The 26,103-nt window shown below is 41.4% G+C and overlaps 1 protein-coding gene across 2 annotated transcripts in view; it reads left to right on the plus strand.

Moving 5' to 3' along the window:
• The first annotated feature begins 22,146 nt into the window (after positions 1-22,146).
• LHFPL4 (LHFPL tetraspan subfamily member 4) overlaps positions 22,147-26,103 on the plus strand; it is a 30,728-nt gene continuing 26,771 nt past the window's right edge. The window contains exons 1-2 of one of the 2 annotated variants that reach the window (XM_070455599.1): positions 22,147-22,292; positions 23,208-23,696. In XM_070455599.1, the coding sequence (XP_070311700.1) occupies positions 23,291-23,696 (406 nt within the window). In that variant the 5' untranslated portion in view covers positions 22,147-22,292; positions 23,208-23,290. Of the gene's footprint in view, positions 23,697-26,103 lie in introns of both variants that reach the window. The other variant, XM_020906199.2, reaches the window with a different exon arrangement.

A 26,103-nucleotide genomic window follows, 5' to 3' on the forward strand; every position in this document is an offset into this window, starting at 1 on the left:
AATCAATCAATGTAATACACCACATTAACAAATTGAAAGATAAAAACCATATGACTATCTCAATAGATGCAGAGAAAGCCTTTGACAAAATTCAACACGCATTTATGATTAAAACTCTCCAGAAAGCAGGAATAGAAGGAACATACCTCAACATAATAAAAGCTATATATGACAAACCCACAGGAAGCATTACCCTCAATGGTGAAAAATTGAAAGCATTTCCCCTGAAATCAGGAACAAGACAAGGGTGCCCACTCTCACCACTACTATTCAACATAGTTTTGGCCACAGCAACCAGAGCAGAAAAAGAAGTAAAAGGAATCCAGATAGGAAAAGAAGAAGTGAAACTCTCTCTGTTTGCAGATGACATGATCCTCTACATAGAAAACCCTAAAGACTCTACCAGAAAATTACTAAAGCTAATCAATGAATATAGTAAAATTGCAAGATATAAAATTAACACACAGAAATCCCTTGCATTCCTATACACTAACAATGAGAAAACAGAAAGAGAAATTAAGGAAACAATACCATTCACCATTGCAACAAAAAGAATAAAATACTTAGGAGTATATCTACCTAAAGAAACAAAAGACCTATACATAGAAAACTGTAAAACACTGATGAAAGAAATCAAAGAGGACACAAACAGATGGAGAAACATACCGTGTTCATGGATTGGACGAATCAATATTGTCAAAATGGCTATTCTACCCAAAGCAATCTATAGATTCAATGCAATCCCTATTAAGCTACCAACGGTATTTTTCCCAGAACTAGAACAAATAATTTCACAATTTGTATGGAAATACAAAAAACCTCGAATAGCCAAAGTAATATTGAGAAAGAAGAATGGAACTGGAGGAATCAACCTGCCTGACTTCAGACTATACTACAAAGCCACAGTCATCAAGACAGTATGGTACTGGCACAAAGACAGAAATATAGATCAATGGAACAGAATAGAAAGCCCAGAGATAAATCCACAAACCTATGGACACCTTATCTTCGACAAAGGAGGCAAAGATATACAGTGGAAAAAAGACAACCTCTTTAACAAGTGGTGCCGGGAAAACTGGCCAACCACTTGTAAAAGAATGAAACTAGAACACTTTCTAACACCATACACAAAAATAAACTCAAAATGGATTAAAGATCTAAATGTAAGACCAGAAACTATAAAACTCCTAGAGGAGAACATAGGCAAAACACTCTCTGACATAAATCACAGCAGGATCCTCTATGACCCACCTCCCAGAATATTGGAAATAAAAGCAAAAATAAACAAATGGGACCTAATGAAACTTAAAAGCTTTTGCACAACAAAGGAAACTATAAGCAAGTGAAAAGACAGCCCTCGGATTGGGAGAAAGTAATAGCAAACAAAGCAACAGACAAAGGATTAATCTCAAAAATATACAAGCAACTCCTGCAGCTCAATTCCAGAAAAATAAATGACCCAATCAAAAAATGGGCCAAAGAACTAAACAGACATTTCTCCAAAGAAGACATACAGATGGCTAACAAACAGATGAAAAGATGCTCAACATCACTCATTATCAGAGAAATGCAAATCAAAACCACAATGAGGTACCATTACACGCCAGTCAGGATGGCTGCTATCCAAAAGTCTACAAGCAAGAAATGCCGGAGAGGGTGTGGAGAAAAGGGAACCCTCTTACGCTGTTGGTGGGAATGCAAACTAGTACAGCTGCTATGGAGAACAGTGTGGAGATTTCTTAAAAAACTGGAAATAGAACTGCCATATGACCCAGCAATCCCACTTCTGGGCATACACACTGAGGAAACCAGATCTGAAAGAGACACATGCACCCCAATGTTCATCGAAGCACTGTTTATAATAGCCAGGACATGGAAGCAACCTAGATGCCCATCAGCAGACAGAATGGATAAGGAAGCTGTGGTACATATACACCATGGAATATTACTCAGCCATTAAAAAGAATTCATTTGAATCAGTTCTAATGAGATGGATGAAACTGGAGCCCATTATACAGAGTGAAGTAAGCCAGAAAGATAAAGAACATTACAGCATACTAACACATATATATGGAATTTAGAAAGATGGTAATGATAACCCTATATGCAAAACAAAAAGAGACACAGATGTACAGAACAGACTTTTGGACTCTGTGGGAGAAGGCGAGGGTGGGATGTTTCGAGAAAACAGCATTGAAACATGTATATTATCTATAGTGAAACAGATCACCAGCCCAGGTTGGATGCATGAGACAAGTGATCGGGCCTGGTGCCCTGGGAAGACCCAGAGGGATTGGGTAGAGAGGGAGGTGGGAGGGAGGATCGGGTTGGGGAATACATGTAAATCCATGGCTGATTCATGTCAATGTATGACAAAACCCACTACAAAATAAAATAAAATAAAACCAGTCATCCTCATTAAAAAAATAAATAAAGGAAATCAGTCCTGAATATTCATTGGAAGGACTGATGCTGAAGTTGAAACTCCAATACTTTGGCCACCTGATGCAAAGAACTGACTCACTGAAGACGGCCCTGATGCTGGGAAAGACTAAAGTTGGGAGAAGGGGACGACAGAGGATGAGGTGGTTGGAGGCATAACTGACTCAATGGACATGAGTTTTAGCAAACTCTGGGAGATAGTGAAGGACAGGGATGCCTGGTGTGCTGCAGTCCATGGGGTCACAAAGAGTCGGACAGGACTTAGCGACTGAACAAGAACATCCTTTGTTTATTCGTATGGCAGGTGACATTTGTCAAGCTCCTTGGCAACAGTCAGTAAGACCACATTTTTTGGTCCAGTCTAATTTTGGGGCCCCTAACCTATAGATGTGAGTGATGACAACCTGCATGCCCCAGGCAGGCAGAAACCTGAACCAAGATCTAAAGACACAAAACTAAACAGACAAGAAAACAATAACTGTCCCTAAGAAAGAAAGGATTGATAACCAATTGGTACCCCAAAACCAAATTCACAAGAGCGCTGTGCCTTCCTTCCTCACCCAGGCGCTACAGAGATTCAGGGAAGCTGACACTGATCTTCACCTTCCTCAGGTTTCTGCCAGTTTTCCCAGCAGGCCATGTTCAGGCTCCAGAGCAAGTGAAGTTTAGAGAGTGCATTCCAGGTATCAAAAAAAAATCTGATATGGTTTGCCATTAATTTCCAATTTAGTTTCCCCTTGGCTTTTTAAGGAAATAACGCAGCAGTTTACCAGAAAACCCGTTAGAGTCCCATCAACACTGGGAGGGGCCCAGATAGGGATTATCCTTCAAGGTTAAATGTGGGATCATTCGAGACAGTGTGGAAGGATTTGAGAAACTTTCAAGGACATTCTCCAAGTGTCCCAAATGACTGCAAAAGAGACGTTGAATTCTGGGCCAGTGCCTTGATGATAGACCTCTAAGAGGGTGCAATGGAGGATGCCCCCTGTTTCAGATTTCTGGCCTTGGAACTGTTGCAGTTATAAGGTCACCAACTTGGAAGACTCTTGTTTAGGGTCTTGTAGTCTGTTCAGAGTAGAAAGACAATTCAGATGGAGAACTAGTTGACTATGAGTACCCAGGTAAAGGAAGCTAGAGCAGAGTAGTAGGGGTCATGTCAGTCTTACAATCTTAGTGTTAATTTCTGCTTTACATTGATTCACTTACAAATAATGAAACTACTTCACATACACTATTAAATTTTCTTTTTTATATTCTTTTCCATTATGGTTTATCACAGAATATTGAAATAGTTCCCTGTGCTATACAGGAGGATCTTGCTATTTATCCTTTTTATATGTGGTAGTTTGCATGTGCCAATCCCAAATTCCTACTCCATCCCTCTCCTACCCTAAAGAACACAAATCTGTTCTGTTTGTGAGTCTGTTTTGTAGATAAGTTCATTTGTGTTATATTTTAGATTCCACATATAAATGATATATATGGTATTTGTTTTCTCCTTCTGAATTACTTCACATACTATGATAATCTATAGTTGTATCCATGTTGCTGCAAATGGTATTATTTTCTTCTTTTTTTATGCCTGAGTAGTATTCCATTCGGAGAAGGCAATGGCACCCCACTCCAGTACTCTTGCCTGGAAAATCCCATGGATGGAGGAGCCTGGTAGGCTGCAGTCCATGGGGTCGCTGAGTCAGACACGACTGAGCAACTTCACTTTCACTTTTCACTTTCATGCATTGGAGAAGGAACTGGCAACCCACTCCAGTGTTCTTGCCTGGAGAATCCCAGGGACTGCGGAGTCTGGTGGGCTGCCATCTATGGGGTTGCACAGAGTCGGACTCGACTGAGGTGACTTAGCAGCAGCAGCAGCAGGATTCAGTTATATATACACATATATTCCATTGTATGTATGGACCACAGCTTCTTTATCCATTCATCAGTTGATGGACATTATGTTGCTTCCATGTCTTCAGTTCAGTTCAGTCGCTCAGTCGTGTCTGACTCTTTGTGACCCCATGAACCACAGCATGCCAGACCTCCCTGTCCATCACCAACTCCTGGAGTCCACCCAAACCCATATCCATTGGGTAGGTGATGCCATCCAGCCATCTCATCCTCTGTCGTCCCCTTCTCCTCCTGCCCTCAATCTCTCCCAGCATCAGGGTCTTTTCCAATGAGTCAGCTCTTCACATCAGGTGGCCAGGTATTGGAGTTTCAGCTTCAACATCAGTCCTTCCAATGAACACCCAGGACTGATCTCCTTTAGGATTGACTGGCTGGATCTCCTTGCAGTCCAAGGGACTCTCAAGAGTCTTCTCCAACACCACAGTTCAAAAGCATCAATTCTTCGGTGCTCAGCTTTCTTTGTAGTCAACTCTCACATCCATACATGACCACTGGAAAAACCATAGCCTTGACTAGATGGACATTTGTTGACAAAGTAATATCTCTGCTTTTTAATATGCTATCTAGGTTGGTCATGACTTTCCTTCCAAGGAGTAAGTGTCTTTTAATTTCATGGCTGCAATCACCATCTGCAGTGATTTTGGAGCCTAGAAAAATAAAGTCAGCCACTGTTTCCACTGTTTCCCCATCAATTTGTCATGAAGCAATAGGACCGGATACCATGATCATAGTTTTCTGAATGTTGACTATTATGAATAGTCCACATCTCTGCTATGAACACAGAAGTGCATGTATCTTTCTGTTTTGTTTTGTTTTTTGCATGTATCTTTCTGAATTGTAGTTCTGTCTGAATATATGCCCAGGAGTGGGACTGCTAGTTCATATGGTAATTCTTTTTTTTTTTTTTTTGGTAATTCTATTTTTAGTTTTCTTTTTTTTTTTTTTGGCCATGCCATGCAGCAAACAGGATTTTAGTTCTCCAACCAGGGACGAAAGCTGTGCCTTCTGCAGTGGGAAGAGGGAGTATTAATCACTGGACCACCAGGGAAATCCCATATTTTCAGTTTTCTGAGGAACCTCCATACTGTTTTCCACAGTGGATGTACCAACTTACATTGCTACCAGTGGGGTAGGAGGAGAACGCTAGTACTTTGAATGACTTGTTAATCAGTCAACTAATTAACCAAGTTTGTATAGAGTGCTACTATATGTCAGGCACTGTGCAGGGTCTGAGAGTCAGTAATGGATCTTTGAGCTTTGCTATTCACTGTCCTCTAGAGAAAGTGTTAGTCGCTCAGTCAAGTCTAACTCTTTGTGACCCCATGGACTGTGCAGCCCACCAACCTTCTCTGTCCATGGAATTCTCCAGGCAAGAATACTGGGGTGGACTGCCATTCCCTTTTCCGGGGATCTTTCCAACGCAGGGATTAGAAGCCATGTCTCCTACACCGGCAGGCAGATTCTTTACTGAGGCACCAGGGAAGACAGACGCTAAAGAGCAATCCCGCAGAGTGCTGAGGAAGAGCAGTTAAGATGCTCTGGGAAAGTTTGCTCTTCTGGAATCTCCTCTGCTGAAAATCTGAACCAGGAGGCTGAGTTCCCAGTGGACCTCGCTCCCAGGACAGCTGCCTGAATCAGAGAGAGTATTAACTCTTCGTTCAGACTAACTTAAGCTCTCAATTTAATATAGCTAAATGGTATTCCCAGAGAGATTCTAGGTTAGAGTTGCTAATCAAGGACCTGTCTGGTGGATTATTTAATAACGAGTCCCACTATCATGATTTCTGACTTCAAGATGGATTTTTTTGGCCCAGAGGAAGTCTGGGAAATTCCATTTTTGAGTGTCAAATCTATCCTTACAAGTCATTGGGATGGTGAAAGAGGAGGAAGAATCCCCAAAGAAAAATGCATGGACTTTAGAGTCAGGCAGTCCTGGCTGGGCTGGCTTTCCAGGCAGTGTAACCTCAAGCAAGGCATTTTTGTTTTCTTTTTGCCACAGTGCACAGGATCTCAGTTCCTGGACTAGGGATCAAACACTGGGCCTGGCAGGGAATAGACTACCAGGAAATTCCCAAGCAAGGCACTTGTATTCTGTAAGTCTCAGTTTCCTCATCTGTAAAGTGAGGACACGAGCATCTATCACACTGGTCATCATGAAGATTAAAGGCAACGTGTGTTACAAAGACCCAACACATGGCAATCGAGAACAAATGCTTTCTTTGTTTTTTCCTGTTGCACTAAATGACATTCAAGTCAACTAGGCTTTCTAAATACGTTGGGTTTCTTGCTAGGGAGGATGGCTGGGAGGTTAGTTAAAATAGCTGGGATTCTTTTTTTATTTTTTAATTAGTAAACCAAAATTTATCTTTGTGTGTGTGTGTGTGTGTGTGTGTGTGTGTGTGTGTGTGTTTTAGTTATATAGCTCTTTGGTCCTTTTTTTCAAAACAGGATATTAGACACTTCAGAGAAAAACCAACATTGGCTGTTTATAGGGATAAGAATTATCTTTCATAGGCAAGCAGAAGAGACATTTAGAGAAGAGAAGCAGTGTGATGTCACCAAGCCCTGGGAACTCAACATAATACATTTGCTGGAAATGTCCATCTTATACATAATTAAACTATAGCTATTAAGTTTATATTGCAAATGAGAACAATAACTAGTTTGACTCCTCAATATTTCTTTAAAGTAAATTATCACTTTCTTCATAAAGTAACAGCTATAAGGAAGCTTATAGAAGTTTTGATTTTTTTGAAAAGAAGTTAATGATCTGGAAGTTTCAGCTCCCTTGAGTTAAAGACTGATTTCACTCACAGGTCAAGGTACACACCATGGTCTGTAGCAGAGGTAGTCTGCAGGAGACTCATCTGTGTGAGATGGTTGGAATTCTTATTTCAGAGTTTTAAGCCCTATTTTATTCTAATTATAAAAGTAATACTGAATTTCAGCCAATATGGTAGACTGAGTTGGTAACAAACTTTTTTTTCTCTTGGTATACACCCCTAGAAATCTTTGGGAATGTTGCCTACTGAAAAACAATTTCCAACTCTAACTTGTCCTTTCTTCACCACTGGAAGAGCTCAATTCCCAATGTAGAGAGTGGAGCATGCTCAGAGTCACTTTTGCAGCCTCTCTTGAAGATATCAGCAGGTTACTGAGTCCTGGCCAATGGGATCTGAGGGCAAGTTTGCAAAGGGACTCTGGGGAAGAGTCTCCTGCGGAGTAGAAAGAGTTGCATAAGAGGGAAAGTCTTCTTCCTCTTCTCTGGGCATGGCACTGTCTGCTGCAGCCATCTTGGGACCATAATAAAGAATATTACAAACATGGATTGCGGAGAGGAAAGATGGGAAGTTGTCAGATCCTCACTGTCATTGTTGAGTTACAAAGTTAACCTGAGAATCCTTAATTTTTGCTACAACCATTCACCATCGAGTATTATGTCAGCTATGAATTTGTCACATATGGCTTTCACTACGTTGACATATGTTTTTTCTATACAAAATCTGTTGAGAGATTTCATCATGCAATGATACTGAATTCTGTCAAGTGCTTTTTCAGTGTCTATTGAGATGATTATATGGTTTTGATCTTTCATTACATTAACATAGTATATTTATTGGTTTGCATATATTGAGCCATCTTTGCCATCTCCCAGAGATAAATACCACTTCATCATGATGTATGAGCCTTTTGATGAACTTTTGAATTCAGTTTGCTAGTATTTATTTTGTTGAGAATATTTGCATTCATATTCATCAGGGATATTGGTCTGCCATTTTCTTTTCTTGTAATATCCTTTTTAGCTTTGGTATCAGAGTAATGTCCTCATAAAATGAGTTGGGGAGTGTTCCTGCCCTTTAAATTTTTTTGGAAGAGTTTGAGGAGGATGGGCATTAGTTCTTCTTTAAATATTTGGTAGAATTAACCCATAAAGGCAACTGGTCCTGGCATTTTCTTTGTTGGAACATTTTTGATTACTTATTCAATCTTCTTATTCACTATTGGTCTGTTCAGGTCTTCTGTTTCTTCATCATTCAGTCTTGGCAGATTGTATGTTACTAGGAATTTATCCATTTTTCCAGACTGTCCAATCTGTAGACAAATAATTGTTCATAGTAGTCACTTATGACCCTTTACATTTCTGCAGTATTAGTTGTAATACCTGCTCTTTCATTTCTAATTTTATTTATTTGAGTCCTTGTTTTTTCTCTTAGTAAGTCTAGCTAATGTTTGTCAATTTTATTTTTTTTAAAACAACTCAGTGTCACTGATTTTTTTTTCTAGTGTTTGTGGAGTCTCTATTTTATTTCTGCTTTGATCTTTGCCATCTTCTTTCTGCTAACTTTGGGCTAGTTCTTGTTTTTCCAGTTTTTTGAGGTGTAAAGTTAGGTTGTTTAGAGATCTTTTGTTACTTTTAGTGTAGTCATTTATCACTGTAACTTCCTTCTTAGGACTGCTTTTGCTGGATCTAATAATTTTGGTATGTTGGATTTCCATTTTCATTTGTTCCAATATTAAAACAAAAAATTTCCCTTTTGATTTAATCTTTGATCCAATGTTCATTAAAGTCCCAACAAATCTATTAAAAAACTACTAGACTTGATAAACAATTTAGCAAGGCAACTCAATAGATGGTCAATATAAAAAGATAAGTTGTACTTATATATATATATATAGTAGCAATGAGCAATCAGAAATTGAAATGTAGTAAACAGTATCATTTACAAGAGCCTATGAAATGAGTATAAATTTAACAAAAGTTGTATAAGATTCACATGCTGAAAACTATAAAATATTGATGAAAGAAATAAAACAGAAAACACCAAAATATACCTTGTTCATGGATTAAAAGACTTAATATTATTACGATGTCAGTTATCCCTAAATAGATTTATAAATTCAAACCAATCCATTTAAAAGTTCCAGCAGGAATTTTGATAGACATCAACATTCTGATGAGAAGAATTATGTTGAAAATAAGGGAACTAATTTTCAAAAGAAGAACAAAGTTATAAGACGTGTACCACCTAATTTCAAGGCTTAATATGAAGTTACAGTAGTCAAGGTAAACTGGTATTGTTGAAAGGACAGGCACAAATTAATGGAACAGAACAGAATCCAGAAAAAGATACAAACATACATGACCAATTTGTTAAGTATCTTTATTGAGATAATTCACATACCATAAAATTTACCCATATATAATTCCATGACATTAGTATATTCACAGAGTTGTGCAAACTACCAAAATCCAAGTTTAGAATATTTTCATCTCCTCAAAATGAAAACTTTGAAAAGTTTCAAAAAGAAACTCCATACCCATTAACAGTCACTCCTCATTCTCCCATTTCTCCAGCCTTAGGCAATCATTAATCTACTTTTCTCCATAGATTTACCTATTCCGGCCATTTCATATAAACGGAGTCACATGATATGTGATCGTTTGTGACTTTTTTTTCACTTAGCATACCATTAGTGCATTTGGTTGTAGCATGTATTATTATTTCATTCCTTTTTATGGCTGAATACTATTCCATTGCATGGTTATACCACATTTTATGTATCTAGTCATTGGTTGATAGATACTTGGGTTGTTTCCACTTTCTGACTATTGTGCCAAAAATATGAATAGTGCCACTATAAACATTTGTGCACAAGTTTTTGTGAGTGTGTATGTTTTCATTTCTCTTAGGAAGGACTTGAGCTTGGAACACATGAAGAACACTCACTTGCCCCCAAATTAAGATAAACTATGTGCATTTAGGGTATACAAAGCTCCAGATGGTCAAGTTAGAGGCAGTGTGGGAATATGTTTCTATGGCATTTGCTAGTCTTTGAGAATTTCCCAGGAGGAATCACTTCTGCTTCTTATATCCTTCCTGTGTCAAGATCTAAGGCTGTGGCTTAGTCACTATTCTCCTATGTGAGGAATGGAATTGCTGGGTCATATGGTACTACAATGTTTAACATTTTGAGAAACTTCCAAACTGTTTTCCATTTTGTATTCTTACTACCCATGTATGAGGATTCTAATTTCTCCATCCTCATCAACACTTACTATCTCTCTAATTTTAGCCACCCTAGTGGTTGTGAAGAGGTATCTCAATGTGATTCAACTGATTTCTGCAAAGGTGCAAAGGCCAATCAAAGGAGAAAAGATAGTCTTTTCAATAAAAAGTGCCAGAACAATAGGATAACCATATGAAAAAGATGAACCTCAAATGAAACTGTCATCATAAACAAAAATTAACTCGAGGGCTTCCCCAGTGGTCTAGTGGTTAAGAATCTGCTTGCCAATGCAGGTCACATGGATTTGATCCCTGGTCCAGGAAGATCCCACATGCTGAGGAGCAACTAAGCCTGTGAGACACAATTACTGAGCCAGCCCTCTAGAGACCACAAGCCACAAGTACTGAGCCCATGTGCCACAACTACTGAAGCCTGCACACCTAAAGCCCATACTCCACAACAAGAGAAGCCACGGCAGTGAGAAACCTGAGCACCACAGCAAAGAGTGGTCCCTGCTCTCCGCAACTAGAGAAAGCCCAGCAATGAAGACCCAGTGCAGCCAAAAATAAATAATAAAAAACCCCTCAAAATGGATTACAGGCTTACATGTAAAGAATAAAACCATAAAGCTTCTTAAAGGAAATATAGAGGAACATGTTTATTAACTAGATCAAGGAAAAATTTCTTCAGTTTAGTCACTCAGTTGTGTTTGACTCTTTGCAACACCATGAACCGCAGCACGCCAGGCCTCCATGTCCATCACCAACTCCCAGAGTCCAGCCAAACCCATGTCCATTGAGTAGGTGATGCCATCCAGCCATCTCATCCTCTGTCGTCCCCTTCTCCTCCTGCCCTCAATCTTTCCCAGCATCAGGGTCTTTTCCAATGAGTCAGCTCTTTGCATCAGGTGGCCAAAGTTTTGGAGTTTCAGCTTCAACATCAGTCCTTCCAATGAACACCTAGGACTGATCTCCTTTAGGATGGACTGGTTGGATCTCCTTGCAGTTCAAGGGACTCTCAAGAGTCTTCTCCAACACCACAGTTCAAAACAATCAATTAAAAAAAAAATCATCAATTTTTTGGCGCTCAGCCTTCTTTATAGTCCAACTCTCACATTCATATGTGACTATTGGAAAAACCATAGCCTTGACTAGACGGACCTTTGTTGGCAAACTAATGTCTCTGCTTTTTAATATGCTGTCTAGGTTGGTCATGACTTTCCTTCCAAGGAGTAAGCTTCTTTTAATTTCATGGCTGCAGTCACCATTTGCAGTGATTTTGGAGCCTAGAAAAATAAAGTCAGCCACTGTTTCCATTGTCTCCCCCATCTATTTGCCATGAAGTGATGGGACCAGATGCCATGATCTTAGTTTTCTGAATGTTGAGCTTTAAGCCAACTTTTTCACTCTCCTCTTTCACTTTCATCAAGAGGCTCTTTAGTTCTTCTTCACTTTCTGTCATAAGGGTGGTGTCATCTGCATATCTGAGATTATTGATATTTCTCCTGGAAATCTTGATTCCAGCTTGTGCTTCCTCCAGCCCGAGCGTTTCTCATGATGTACTCTGCATATAAGTTAAATAAGCAGGGTGACAACATACAGCCTTGATGTACTCCTTTTCCTATTTGCAACCAGTCTTTTGTTCCATGTCCAGTTCTAACTGTTGCTTCCTGACCTACATACAGGTTTCTCAAGAGGTTAAAGATCCTAAGTGTAATTTTTAAAAGTCAGTTTTATTGATAAATTTTTAAAATTTTTATTTATTTTATTATTATTAGCCTTGCCATGCAGTATGTGGGATCTTAGTTCCAGGATCAAGAATAGAATCCATACCCTCTGCAGTGGAAGGGTGGAGTCTTAATCATTGGACCAATAGGGAAGTCTCAGAGGTATATTCAGAGATGATAAAATTCACTCATTTCAGTAATGACAGACACATAAAGTTGTATAACCACAGTTCAACTACTCCCCAAAATTTCTTCTGATGTTGGCTCCTCACCATACCCTGAACCACTTTTTTTCTTTTTTTTTTTTTAAATTTTATTTTATATTGGGTTATAGTTGATTTACAATGTTGTGTTAGTTTCAAGAGTACAACAAAGTAATTCAGTTATACATATACATATGTCTATTCTTTTTAAAATTATTTTCCCATTTAAATTATTATAGAATATTGAGAAGAGTTCCCTGTGCTTTACAGTGGGTCCTTGTTGGTTATCTATTTTAAATAAAATAGTGTGCATAATGCAATCCCAAACTCCCACCATTGTTTGTTTTCTTTCACTGTGGGTTTTGCTTTTTTAACAATGTCACATAAATGGAATTATGCAGTATGTACCCTTTTCAATCTTAATTCTTTAAGTTGACATAATGCATTTGCAATTCAGCTGTGTTGTTGGATGTATCAGTAGTTTGTTTCTTTCAGTTACTGAGTAGGATCCATTGTATAGATGAACCGTAGTTTATCTGTTCACCAATTGAGGGCTACTTGGATTGTTTCCATGTTGATAATTGTAAATAAAGCTACTCTAAACATTCACATACAGGCTTTTATAAGAATGTAAGTTCTCACTTTCTAATGTAAATGCCTAGAAGTGAGAACGCTGTGTCATCGGTGCTGCACTCTATATGCCTGCAGATACGGAAAACTCAGGAGTGGCCACCGCAGGACTGGGAAATGTCAGTTTTCATTCCAAACCCAAAGAAGGGCAATACAAATAATGTTCAAACTCCCATACAATTGCACTCATTTTACATGCTAGCAAGGTCATATTCAAAATCCTTCAAGCCAGGCTTCAGCAGTACATGACTCAAGAACTTTCAGATGTTCAAACTGGATTTAGAAAAGGCAGAGGAATCAGATATCAAATTGCCAACATTCACTGGATAAGAGAGAAAGCAAGGGAATTCCGGAAAAATGTCTACTTCTGCTTCATTGACTACACAAAAGTCTTTGACTGTGTGGATCACAACAAACTTTGGAAAATTCTTAAACAGATGGGAATACCAGATCACTTTATCTCTCTCCTGAGAAACCTATATGCAGGTCAAGAAGTAACAGTTAGAACCAGACATACAACAATGGACTGGTTCAAATTGGGAAAGGAATACATCAAGGCTGTATATTGTCACCCTGCTTATTTAACTTATATGGAGAGTACAATATGTGAAATGCTGGGTTGGATGAATCACTAGCTGGAATCAAGATTGCCGGGAGAAATATCAACAACCTCAGATATGCAGATGATACCACTCTAATGGCAGAAAGCAAAGAAGAACTAAAGAGTCTCTAGATGAGGGAGGAAGAGGAGAATGAAAATGCTGGCTTAAAACTCAACATTCAAAAAGCTAAGATCATGACATCTGGTCCCATAATTTCATGGCAAATAGAAGGGAGAAATGTGGAAACTAACTGATTTTCTTTTCTAGGGATCCAGTATCACTGAACACTCTGACTGCAGCCATGTAATGCAGACTCATTTGAAAAGACCCTGATGCTGGGAAAGGTTGAAGGCAGGAGGAGAAGGGGACGACAGAGGATGAGATGGTTGGGTGGCATCACCGACTCAATGCACATGGGTTTGTGTAAACTCCGGGAATTGGTGATGGACATGGAGGCCTGGTGTGCTGCAGTCCATGGGGTTGCAAAGAGTCAGACACAACTGAGCGACTGAACTGAACTGAACTGAACTAGAAGATGGGACTAAAAATATATAGGCAACAACAACAAAAATGGAAGAACATGATTCTAAGCTAAAATATTCTAATATCCATTTTGGCATAGAAGGAGTATAAAAATCTTAATTTACTTTAGATATCATGTTAAGTATTTCTGTTTACAAATGTGGGGTTACCAATAAAGGACAGAAATAAAATACAAGAATCTCTTGCTTAACATTAGTAATCTGTGTCAGAAATCAGATGTTCTGTGTGAAAGCACAGAGCAGAAGGAAGTGTGGTTCCCATTATTTTAAATGGGAAAAATTATAATGCATGATGTGTCAACACCAAACACAAACAGTTTCCTAAAACATAAATAAAATACAGTGCAACACCTGCACATAAGCGACAGTGTATTGTATTAAGATTTTATATGATTAAAACCACTATTTCCTTCAAACAGCATAGCACTACCGTAAGGATAGACATACAGACAAATAGAATTGACTATAGACTAGAAAGTCTAGAATTAAAGCCTCACATACAGGCCAACTGATTTTCAACAAGGGTGCCAAAACCACTCAATGGGGGAAAGGACAGTCTTTTCAATAAATGATGCTGGGACAACTGAATAGTTACATGCAAAACAAGGAAGTTTGACCCTCACCTTACACCATATACAAACACTAATTCAAATAGAACTAAGATCAAAAAGGTCAAAAAGACCTAAACATATGAGCTAAAACTATAAAACTGTTAGAAAAAACACAGTGAAAAAGCTTCACATCATTGTATTTGTTAATAATTTCTTGGATACAACACAAATGCACAGGCAATAAAAGAAAAAAAATGATAAATTAGAGTTCATCGAAATTTAAAACATTTGTGTATCAAAGGATACTATCCAGAGAGTGCAAAGACAAACCACTGAATGAGAGAAAATATTTACAAATCATATATCTGATAAGAGATTCATATTCTGAGAATATAAAGAACTCCTACAACTCAACAACAAACAATCATCCCAATCCAAAAATGAGAAAAGAATGTGAATAGATATTTCTCCAGAGAAGATGTATGAACCATCAATAAGCACATGAAAAGATGTTTAATATCTCTAGTCATTAGGGAAATGCAAATTAAAACCACAATGAGATACCACTTCATACCAAGTAGGATGACAATTATAATAAAACAAAACAAAACAAAACAGAAAATAACAAGTGTTGGCAAGGATGTGGAGAAATCAGAACACTTGGCATTGCTGGTTGGAATGTAAAATGGTGCAGCTGCTGTGGAAACAGTTTGGTGGTTTCTCAAGAAGATAAACATAGGCTTACCATATGATCTAGCAATTTCACTAATAGGTATACAGCCAAAAGAATTGAAAGCAGAGACTCAAATGGATATTTAAACACCAATGTTCACAGCAGTATTATTCCCAATAGTCCAAAGGTGGAAACAATACAAATGTCCGTCAACTGATAAATGGATAAAATAGTAACCTTGGAAATAGAATACAATGAAACAGTAAGCTTAGAAAGGAATACAATATTGACACATGCTACAACATGGATGAACCTTGGAAGCATCATGCTAAGAGAAATAAGTCAGATACAAAAGGACAAATATTGTATGATTCCACTTAGATAAGATACTTAGAAGAGGCCAATTAATAGACAGAAAGTAGAACAGAGGATACCAGGGCCTGGGGGACACAGGAAATAGGGAGTTATTGTTTAATAGGTACAGAGTTTGAGATGAGTAAAAAGTTCTGGAAATGGAAGTGTTGATGGCTGCACATTGTGATGTACTTGATGCCACTGAATGAACATTTAAAAATCATTAAAAGAATAAGCTTTGTTATGTATATTTTACTACACACAAAAAGCAAAATAAAAAACTCTGCTTGCGAACCACCAAACAAATGCTACCGCTGTTAGCAAACAGCTTCAACGACTTCGTGTGCAATAACCTGATACCCTGATTTCTCTCTCCGCACCAAAGACATCTGAGATACACATTCTTTTTGTGGATGTGGAGGCACAATTTACAAAGAACACTTATTTCTGATATAGTATCAATAGTGGTTTTAATATAGCTTAAGCTATTTTCAACACTGAGTTTTGTTTAGAACAGTGTGCTGAATTTTAGGGATGTAAACTTAAAATTTTCTTATGGAAATATTGGCCAGAAAATATTGTGTTGAGAGATAAGAAATCTCTATGATGTTCTGGTATTGAAAACCAAGAGGATTCTCTTGAGAAACATCTCACAAAAGTATGAATTACAGATCTTCCAAACCAGGAGAAGCAAAACCAAGAAAAAAGAAAATGAAACCATTAAAATAGAAGACTTGAAAAAAAATAGAAGGCTTGTAAGGAGAAAAAAAATACATAGAAAAAGCACAGTAAAGGTTAAACATAAAATTAGATGGTAGAAATAAGTTCAAATTGATCAATAATCATGATAAATGTAAACAGATCAATGTTTACCTATTATGAGACAGAGGCTTTCATACTAGATTTTTTTATGAAGCTTTTTGATTTTTACAAAAGACACTCCAAAAACATGATGACAGAAAGACTAAAGATAAAAGAATATACAGAAGGAAAATACTGGTCAAAAGAAAGCTATTATGCATCTAATAACTTAGTCTCAATACATATAGCAAAAAATCAATAGACTCACAAAGAGAAATTGGCAAATCAATCATAATGGCAGATTTTCTTCCCTAATATTTTTTAATTAAAAATTTCAAATGTACCACAAGCTGGAAGAATCTTAGAGCATACATCCAAATACTTACTGTCTAGTTCTACCAATAACACTTCTACTCTGCTTTTGCTTTTTCACATATCTATCAATCTCTGATTCTTTCTATCCATTTACTACACCATCTTATTTTGTATGCATTTCAAAGTAAATTCAGTTACTTTTCCCTTAAAGGCTTCATTAAGTAAGGTTGATTATCTGGTTGCAATTTTTTCTTTTGAAATGAATTTTATATACACTGAAATGCACAAATCTTAAGTGCATGTTTGTTGAATTTTGACAAATGTATGTATCTGTGTAACCTAAACTCCAGGTAAGATACAGAACATTACCATCAATCCATAAAATTTCCTCATCTCCCTTCATAGTCAATCATAATGGGAGATTTTAACATATTTTTCTAGAAATGGATGGATCAAGCAGATAGAAAAAAAAAAGAATAATGATCTAGAAAATGTGAAGAATGCAATTAATAGGCTTGAGCTAATAGACATAGAAAGAACTTCCTTCCATTAACAAGGAAATCACATTCTTTGAAAGCACATTTATGAAAATGAATCATGTACTAGGCCTCAAATGGATCTTCCACAAATTCCAAAGTCTGAGTTTCAAAGAGACCATATTCTCTGATCACAAAGACAGCAGACATATCTTGCCATGGCTTAGGAATATCTTGCCTGAGCATGGACCTAACCACAGAAGGGAAAGCAGGGTTCATAGGAAGATATGACTCCCATCACACAAACGGCTGGATCATGCTGGAACCTATTCGCTTATGCCAGTTTTTATTGGGTCTCTGTCATTTGCACCCCAAGAGTCCTGAAAAAAACACATACTTCTCAGGAGAGACACAGTACAGCTATGAAAGCATTTTATTATTGAATGAACAATTCTTTACACTTCTAGTTTGCTTCAAGTATAAAGCACATTATTTAATCATTCATGAAAGAGTATTTTTTTAATGATGACATTTTCATAGATGAAACCACTGAGATTCCAAAAGTCCAAGTGACTCATTCAAGACTCCAGCTCCAGTGAGCCCCTGCACGTGGCTCTGAAAATCTCTGAGTGAACTTCTGTCATGCTTATTCTACCCCATCTGTTTCCTAAGAGAGATTAGACAGCGAGTTCTTTCAGGGCAGGGACTGGGTCTTCCTCATCTTTGTGTCCCCATTGCCTAGCAAAGGTCCTGTTAAATAAAAGGTGCCACTGATACCATTGATACCTAGTGGCTGAAGTAATAAATGATTTTGTTAGTCAAAGAGCAAGATTTAACGTTTGAGGGATGAAAGAGAAAGAAAGGGCCTTTGCTTCGACTCTTTCAGTGATATTAGACATTCTAGCTCCCCTAATCATTGCTGTAAATATGTTGCCTCATTTAATCTTCACAATAACCCTATGAGATTGTGCTATCGGCTGAACTGTATCCCTCCTCCCTGCCCCCAAATTCAGACTATCATAAAGCAAAGAGTGGGATTCAAGAAAACCATGGAAAGACAGGTATAACTTTTGTCACAGGCTCTAAAAAGTATTGGGGCTTCCCTTGTGGCTCAGCTGGTAAAGAATTAGTCTGTGATGTGGGAGACATGGGCTCCATCCCTAGGTTGGGAAGATCCCCTAGAGAAGGGAAAGGCTACCCACTCCAGTATTCTGGTCTAGAGAATTCTAGGGACTGTATAGTCCATGGGGACACAAAGAGCTGGACACGACTGAGTGACTTTCACTCACTTCACTTAAAAGTATTAAGAATCTCTTCATCTCTCTGAGGACACACTGGCTTATCCTCTTGGGCTTTCTCATGGAACCATGAACATGACCATATATAGCCTAAAGGTTGCATCCTTACAGTGTATGATCTAAGGGATGAAAAACTGAGACTTGAAACCAGATGGTCTGATGTCAGTAACCAAACGATATGGAAATAAAAAGGAAACCCGGGTGGTTGAGAAGAATTGAACCCACTCTACAGAATTATCTATAGGGCACAGTAATTAAGAATGTGGGCGTGACATAAATCCCAGCTGTTTCACTTGCTAGAGGTGTGACTGGGGAAGTAATTTAACTTCTCTGCCCTCATCTGTAATACAGGCATACCTCACTGTCCTCATCTGTAAGATAGTACTTATTTGTATGAGTTTGCTAGGGCTGCCATTATAAAATACTACAAGCTGGGTGGCTTAAACAACAGAAATGTATCTTCTCACAGTTCTGGAGGCTAGAAGTCCATGATCAAGGCATCAGCAAGTTTGGTTTCTTCTGAAGCCCCTCAGAAGATGGCTTCTTTCTGTGTTCCCATGGTCATCATCTAGTCTGTCCTCAACTCCTCTTTTTATAAGGACAGTTGTGAGACTGGATTAGAGCCCACTCATATCATCTCACTTTACTTTAACCACCTCATTAAAGGCCCTACTTCCAAATAGCCACCTTCTGAGATACTGGAAGTTAGGACTTGAACATACGAATTTGGGGGCAGGGAGGAGGGATACAATTTAGCCGATAACATGATCTCATAGGGTTATTGTGAAGATTAAATGAGGAAATATATTTAAAGCAAAAATCAGGAGAGCTAGAATGTTTTAAGTCCTTAATAACTGTTTATTGTAACTGAATACTTACTTTAGGCATAAGGGTATCTAGGAAGTTACAGATTTTCCTCTGCTAGGATATTGGCTAGAAATGTTCTGGGGGCTTTTCTCCAGGTGAAAATGTCCAGGTGCTCAGGCCAGGTTCATCTTTTCCTTAAGGTCTATAGTTTCCAACTTCAGTCCACAACTGTTCTGCTGTCAAAGATACCCCACTCTTTGGTTGAAGCTGAAGTTCCAGCTCAACAAACTCAGTTGGAGGATAAAAACCTTTCCTGTCAACTGCAACAAATGACCTAGATATCATTCTCAACTATTTGGGTTGGTTTATGGGCCCACCCTTGAGCCAATCATTGTATCTTGAATAATGGAATATTCTCACTATCCAGGTCTGATCATTTGCCTGGCTCTAGAGAGGAGTGTGGGCTTCCCTGGTGGCTCAGATGGTAAAGCGTCTGCCTGCAATGCGGGAGACCCAGGTTCGATCCCTGGGTCAGGAAGATCCCCTGGAGAAGGAAATGGCAACCTACTCCAGTACTCTTACCTGGAAAATTCCATGGACAGAAGAGCCTGGTAGGCTACAGTCCATGGGGTCGCAAAGAGTCAGACACGACTGAGCAACTTCACTTTCACTTAAGAGAGGAGTGTGGTGGTGATAGAGGGTGAGTATCACCAAATCCAGAAACTGAGTGAGGGGAAAGGAGTTTCTTTAAAGACAAAGGCAGTATGGGTGGCAGGCAGCTCTTTCCAGGGTGGGGTCAGTGTTCTGCCGAGCTAGACTAGAGCAACCAGTGAGGAGCTGGGACCCCATTTTAGCAAGAACTCTCAGTTCTTGCCTGGATAGAGAACAGTAAGTGGACTTCTGTGATTTTTTTTTTTTTTTTTGGCCTGGAGTGCCTAGCTTGCCTCAGCAGGATAGGAAAAAAAAAAAGGCAATAATTCATGGCAGGATAAGGAGAAAAGATGGAGTTTCTGGCTCCAGTAACGTTATGTTCAGAATAGTGGCCATACCAGGAGCACCCACGGAAGAAGACTTCAAGGTGCCCTATGAGGATAACTTTCCTCCCTGCTCCTCCCAGCAGCTTCTATCTCCTCATGAAGCTGTATGCCTCAGGACGGCAGTGACCACATCTATTTTACCTGCCATCTTCTCCCCAAGGCCCAGCATAGTGCTGTGCTGGCACGCTGCAGGAGCCTATCACATATTTATTGGGTAGGTTACAAAAAGTAATGAATCAGGTTGATCAGTTTAATTGGCAGTAAAGACTCACTTTTTTGTACAAGTCAATCCTCCTCTGGGCTCTGTTCTCCATCTGTCAAGTGGGAGAAGGTATGGAATGAGGCTCTCTCCACAACCCCTTCCAGCTCAATGCTTCTGGGATCTTAGGTTCTCAGGAGACAGTCTGGATGCCTCTTCAAGGAACCAATGGAAGGGGAAACCAAATCGATTGAGCAAACTGTCTCAGGTGAAATGACTTCATGTGGGTCTGTGGTCCTCAAATTGTGGAGGACTGCACATAATTTTTTTTTCTTAATTTGGAAACAACACTGCCTATCTATTATTTTGCCAAATTTGGACATTGAAGGGAAAAAATGCCATTAACTATCAACACCATTTCTTTTAAAAAAATTCCAAGAAAGCAAGAAGTACATCATCTCAGCAAACAAACAAACAAATGAAAACCAACAACAACACAAAAACAACCAAAAGACCCACAAAAACCCACTCCCTCTCCCCATAGGAAAAAAGACAGGTAGCAATCTCACATGATGATTATTATTATTATTTTCTTTGTAGATAGTTCTAAATTTCATCAGACTGATCCCTGTGTATGGTCCAGTCCTTGGATCGTACTAACATTATTTTCACCACCCCTCAATACATGTCAAGTGGGGCTTAATCTGCCCATTTTACAGATGGGGAAACAGAGGTTCAAAGAGCAAGTGCAAGATCAGGGAGACAGTAAGTAGTAGCCAGAGTTTTCTGGATGCCAACTTAGACCACCTTGGCAGAACCTAAACCAAAAGCTATTTCACAGCAGGGAAGAAATGACCTGCACTGGCCCACCTGGAATGCCCCCTCATGTTCTCAGGTCTAATCATGAGTCTGGACTTGGATGCTTTGTCCTTTAACACACTACACGCTCATGATGTATCCACTTCATGTCAGGCACTGGGAAAGTGTAGGAAGACAAACCAGCCCAGCCTCCTTCTCTCCTGTTCCCCATACTCACCCCGGGTCCTGCTCTCCAGGCCTAACTCCTAATGCACTGGCGGCCAACGAATCCCCGCCCCGGGAATGGCTATTAACAGTTTTTGGGGGGTGGTCCCTCTCCCAGAGGTGTTGGCAGTTTCCTAGGAGCCTCTGGGAACTTTCAATGCCTCCAAGACCCAAAGAACTGGAAGTGTAATGGTGCAACTCGAGGCACTGGGATAGGCTTTACCTGAGTTAACTTGGGAGCCAGGGGTCAGTTCAAACTCTTATCAACTAATATCCTGCTCGGACCCTCCCTGGTTCCCATGAGCTTTGGGTGGGCCCCGCAACCCCACAGCTCGGGCTGGGAAAATGGGGTCCCCCAAATTAGAAGGCCTTACTGTGGAGGAGGCTTACTGCTCGGGCTTGGGGACTCCCAGGACCGTGCCTACCCCGCTCCCTGACTGGACTGCCAGAACGCGGAGCTCCCCTTTCCTGTTCCGCTCCGCCCCGCACGCCGGCTGCAGGAACGCGCCTCCGTCGGGCCGCGCCGGTGCACGAGAGCTCGCGCCTCGGCGCGGGAGCGCGCCCCGGGGAGAACCCGAGCAAGATGGAGGCCGCGCAGAGGCCGCCGCCTGGGCCCGGCAAGCCGCCTCTGGGAGCGCAGAGCCGCGGCGCCTAGGCCGTGCCAGTCCCGGACCCGCCATTCCGGACCGGGCCCAGGTTGGTCTCCCCGCACCCCCTCCCCCCGGCCGCAGCCTCCGCGCGCGTCCGGCCTGGGCGCGGGGCAGCCGCCCCCCACCCCCCACCCCCGGCCCTACTGGGGCCCGGCCGCTCCCCCGCGCCCCGGCGACGGCCCCCTGCCCCTTGCCCACTAACTCGCGGCCCAGGCTGCCCGCCGGCCCCGGTCCGTCGTCCCCTTGGCCTGGAAAACCTCTCTCCCTAGCCCTGGCGCGCCAAACCTAGGCTCCTCTCAGCCTCCATCCAGCCCTGTCTTCTGAGGGACCCTCCCAACCCCCCGCCCCGTCTTCAGACCCTGCAGTCCCGGTTCCCCGATGTTCCTCTAGCCTCATCCTGGTTCTTCCACTTCGCCCTCCCTGTCCCAGCCCCCATATCACCTTCCCAGTCCCCTAGTACTTGCCCCGTATATCCCCTTCTTACCCTCTCACGGAAGCGCCCACCTCCCTCTCCACGGACCCCTTTTAGACACCCAATGCCAGACCTCCTTTTACCCCTAATACCAACCCCCAAATTCCCTTCCGAGCTCCCTGTAAAACCCCTTAGCTAATTCTTCAGTACCGGACCCCAGCCTCCATTCCATCTCCCCACGTTCCCCTCTTACTCCGCCAATACTGGTCCCCAAGCCCCCTCCCCACCATAACCACTTTCTAGCACTCCCCCCGCTCCCGTTTTCTCATTCCAGCCCCCTCATCCCAGCCCCCCAACTTTCACATGGCCTCTTCCTAGGTCCCCGAATTGGAGATCTGTGCCAGTCTCCCCCTACCCCGACACCTCCCCAGTACTCTCATGACCCCCTCCTAGCTCCTCCATACCAGCCCCCAGGTCCGCTCAGCTCCGCCTCAGGCCCCGCCCTCGCGGGTACCTTGGCTCAGGGCCGCTTCTCGCGTGCGTCCCCAGCTCCCGCCCGGCAGCCCGGCGGTCGGTCCCGGGCCGGCGGCCCCCGCTAGCCGCCGCCGCCGCCGGCCCCGCCCCCGGGCACCATGCTGCCCTCGCAGGAGGCCTCCAAGCTCTACCACGAGCACTACATGCGGAACTCGCGGGCCATCGGCGTGCTATGGGCCATCTTCACCATCTGCTTCGCCATCATCAACGTGGTGGTCTTCATCCAGCCCTACTGGGTGGGCGACAGCGTGAGCACCCCCAAACCTGGCTACTTCGGCCTCTTCCACTACTGTGTGGGCAGCGGGCTGGCGGGCCGAGAGCTCACCTGCCGCGGCTCGTTCACCGACTTCAGCACCATCCCGTCCGGCGCCTTCAAGGCGGCCGCCTTCTTCGTGCTGCTCTCCATGGTGCTGATCCTCGGCTGCATCACCTGCTTTGCGCTTTTCTTCTTCTGCAACACGGCCACGGTCTACAAGATCTGCGCCTGGATGCAGCTCTTGGCAGGTAGGGGAGGGCCGGGGGCGGGACCCCTAGAACAGACGCCGAGGACGGGGCTCCTTTCTTCCAAGACCCCTTTTTGAAGGAATCAGAGATAGATTCTGCTCCTCTGTCTAAAGACACACCTCCTTCACTGACTCTCAGTAGCCACTGGGGAGGGGATTCTATGAGAGAGACACGTTGGGGCAGAGGGCAGGCTTAGAGCTGAGTCTATAGGTTTGTGTGCTTGGATGTGGGAAGATTGCGTTTACTGATGTGTTAAGCATTTTGTCTGAGTTTCTGAGGGTCTCTGAGAGTCTCTTTTGACTGTCTTAGGGGGAATAATTATCTGAATGACAAGTTACTCTATATGTGAGCGATTTCTGTTGCACTGAAAAAAAGCATGAGATGGGGAATCAAGAGGTCTGACTTTGACCTTTAACTTGCTTATGTTATCAACTTGGATGTTTACTTCTCTGAGGCTTGGTTTTCTCATCTGTAAAACGGTGGAGAAGACTTCAAATACTCATGAAAAAGTATTTTGTAAACTCTGAAGTGCCGTGAAAAGATGAGGGGGGTTGGAGAAGGCTGTCTATTGTGTCTATCCAGTGTTTGAAATGTGGGTGGTTAACAACACCTGGAAACATGGGTCTCTGGAGGGCAAGTCTTCAGCAGCCCCCCACCCCAAAGGCAGAAAGGGTTCTGGTGCCATGCCTAGTGAGAATGAGTCTCTGGGGACTCTCTGAAATGTTTGGCTAAGACAGACACCTTGCCCAAACGACCAGAGAAGGGCCTTTTGAGAGTAGGAACTGCTGAGATAGTTTTCCAGGATCCATTAGAGACCCCCCCTCCCCCCATCCCCGCCTACCTTTTGATCGAAGACAGATTTTGAAGATTCAGCAACTTGGGCATTTGCCTAATTGCAGGCAGGGAAGAGAGTTGGGCTGGGGAAAATGGGGCCAGGGTATGGCAGGGATATGAAGGAGGAAGACTGATGAAGATTTGGTGAAGGAAAAAGTTGAGAGCATTCCAGGGCTGAGAAAGAAGAGGGAAAATGTGATGATCATGCAGCTAAGATGGTGTTTAAAAATAAGCATCTCAGGATATTCAACAAGTGTCAGCCCCTTCAAAAGAGACCTCCTGTAGAAGGTGTTCTGTCACTTGCTGATGATTCCACTGCTTAAAACACAGTAGGGAATTATCTTTGGTTTGTGAGGTATATGCTCTTGAACATTGTCATGGAGGGAAAACCACCATCTTTTCAAGGAGGTCTCTGGGTTTTGCAAATGGCCAAGTGTAGAAAACACAGGAGGTGATCAAATTGAGAATGGTCGCTGGAGATGAAAGTCGAGGTGTGAAAGCAAAATCAGGAGACTTGCTTGCCCAGGAGGACTGTTACAAATGCTGGGAGGAATTATTGGCTCATTGGAAGAACTAATCAAGTTCTCAAAAGGACTGCCTTGCCAAAGTCAGCATTTATTCAGTATGGACATTCTGGTGGGCTTGTTTCAAGTCCGTGTCACTCCAATCAACTTAGATGGAGGTCTTTTAAGATTCTGGGGAAAATGAGAAAGGAGAATTGTAGGATGTGTGTGGGGGGGTATTTGTCAATTCCCAGAAAGTGATTTCCATTCTACTCTTATAAGATGAGCCAGAAAGAATATAAACTCAGCTGGAACTCCCATTTCCTGAATCTTACTTTGTAGTCTGCAGATGGGTTGTTGACCTCTTGGTTTTCCAATTTTCTGTAATCCATGTGGGTTTAATCTTGGGGATTTGATGAAATATGCAACAACCCCATGTAAATATAGAATTTCAGGGATCTGAGAAATCAGCTTCTTTGAACCCTGCCTTCTTCCACTCCTATCTTAGAGAGAGAAAACTGAGTCTGGGGAAGTGAAGGTCACACAGCCAGTAATAGAGTAAACTAGGTTTGACTCCTGGCCCAGTGCTCTTTCCCTTGTCTTACTGCCTCACTCCAAAGGTGGTTATCAGAGTTGAGCAGTTCATTCTATCTTACTTAGAGATTTCTGAGCTCTGGGTTAGTGATTGATTCACTTTGCTTCATAAAGGGCAGGGGCCGGAGCACTGGACTACTAGTCATGGCATTGTGCTGGGGTGTGTGTGTGTATCTTAGCTAATTCTTCCTGTGACCCACCATGCAGTGTTAAGCAACCATTTTTAGCTTAAATCTCAGTTTTCTCATCTGTACAATGGGGGACTAATCAGTCAGATTAGTGGATTTAAAATATATCTTTCAGCCATGTGGGGTTCCTAGAAAAACTTTTTCACTAGGATCATTCTACTTAGAAAGGGAGAAATCAGTCATTCTCAGAGAAACTGCAGAGAAGAAGAGGACCTTGTTTGTATCACATAAGAAGTAGAGAGCCTTCTCTGGCAGTCCAGTGGTTAAGACTCTGTGCTCCTACTGCAA

This window comes from Odocoileus virginianus, chromosome 26 (genome assembly GCF_023699985.2).
Source record: "Odocoileus virginianus isolate 20LAN1187 ecotype Illinois chromosome 26, Ovbor_1.2, whole genome shotgun sequence".
Lineage (NCBI taxonomy): Eukaryota > Metazoa > Chordata > Mammalia > Artiodactyla > Cervidae > Odocoileus > Odocoileus virginianus.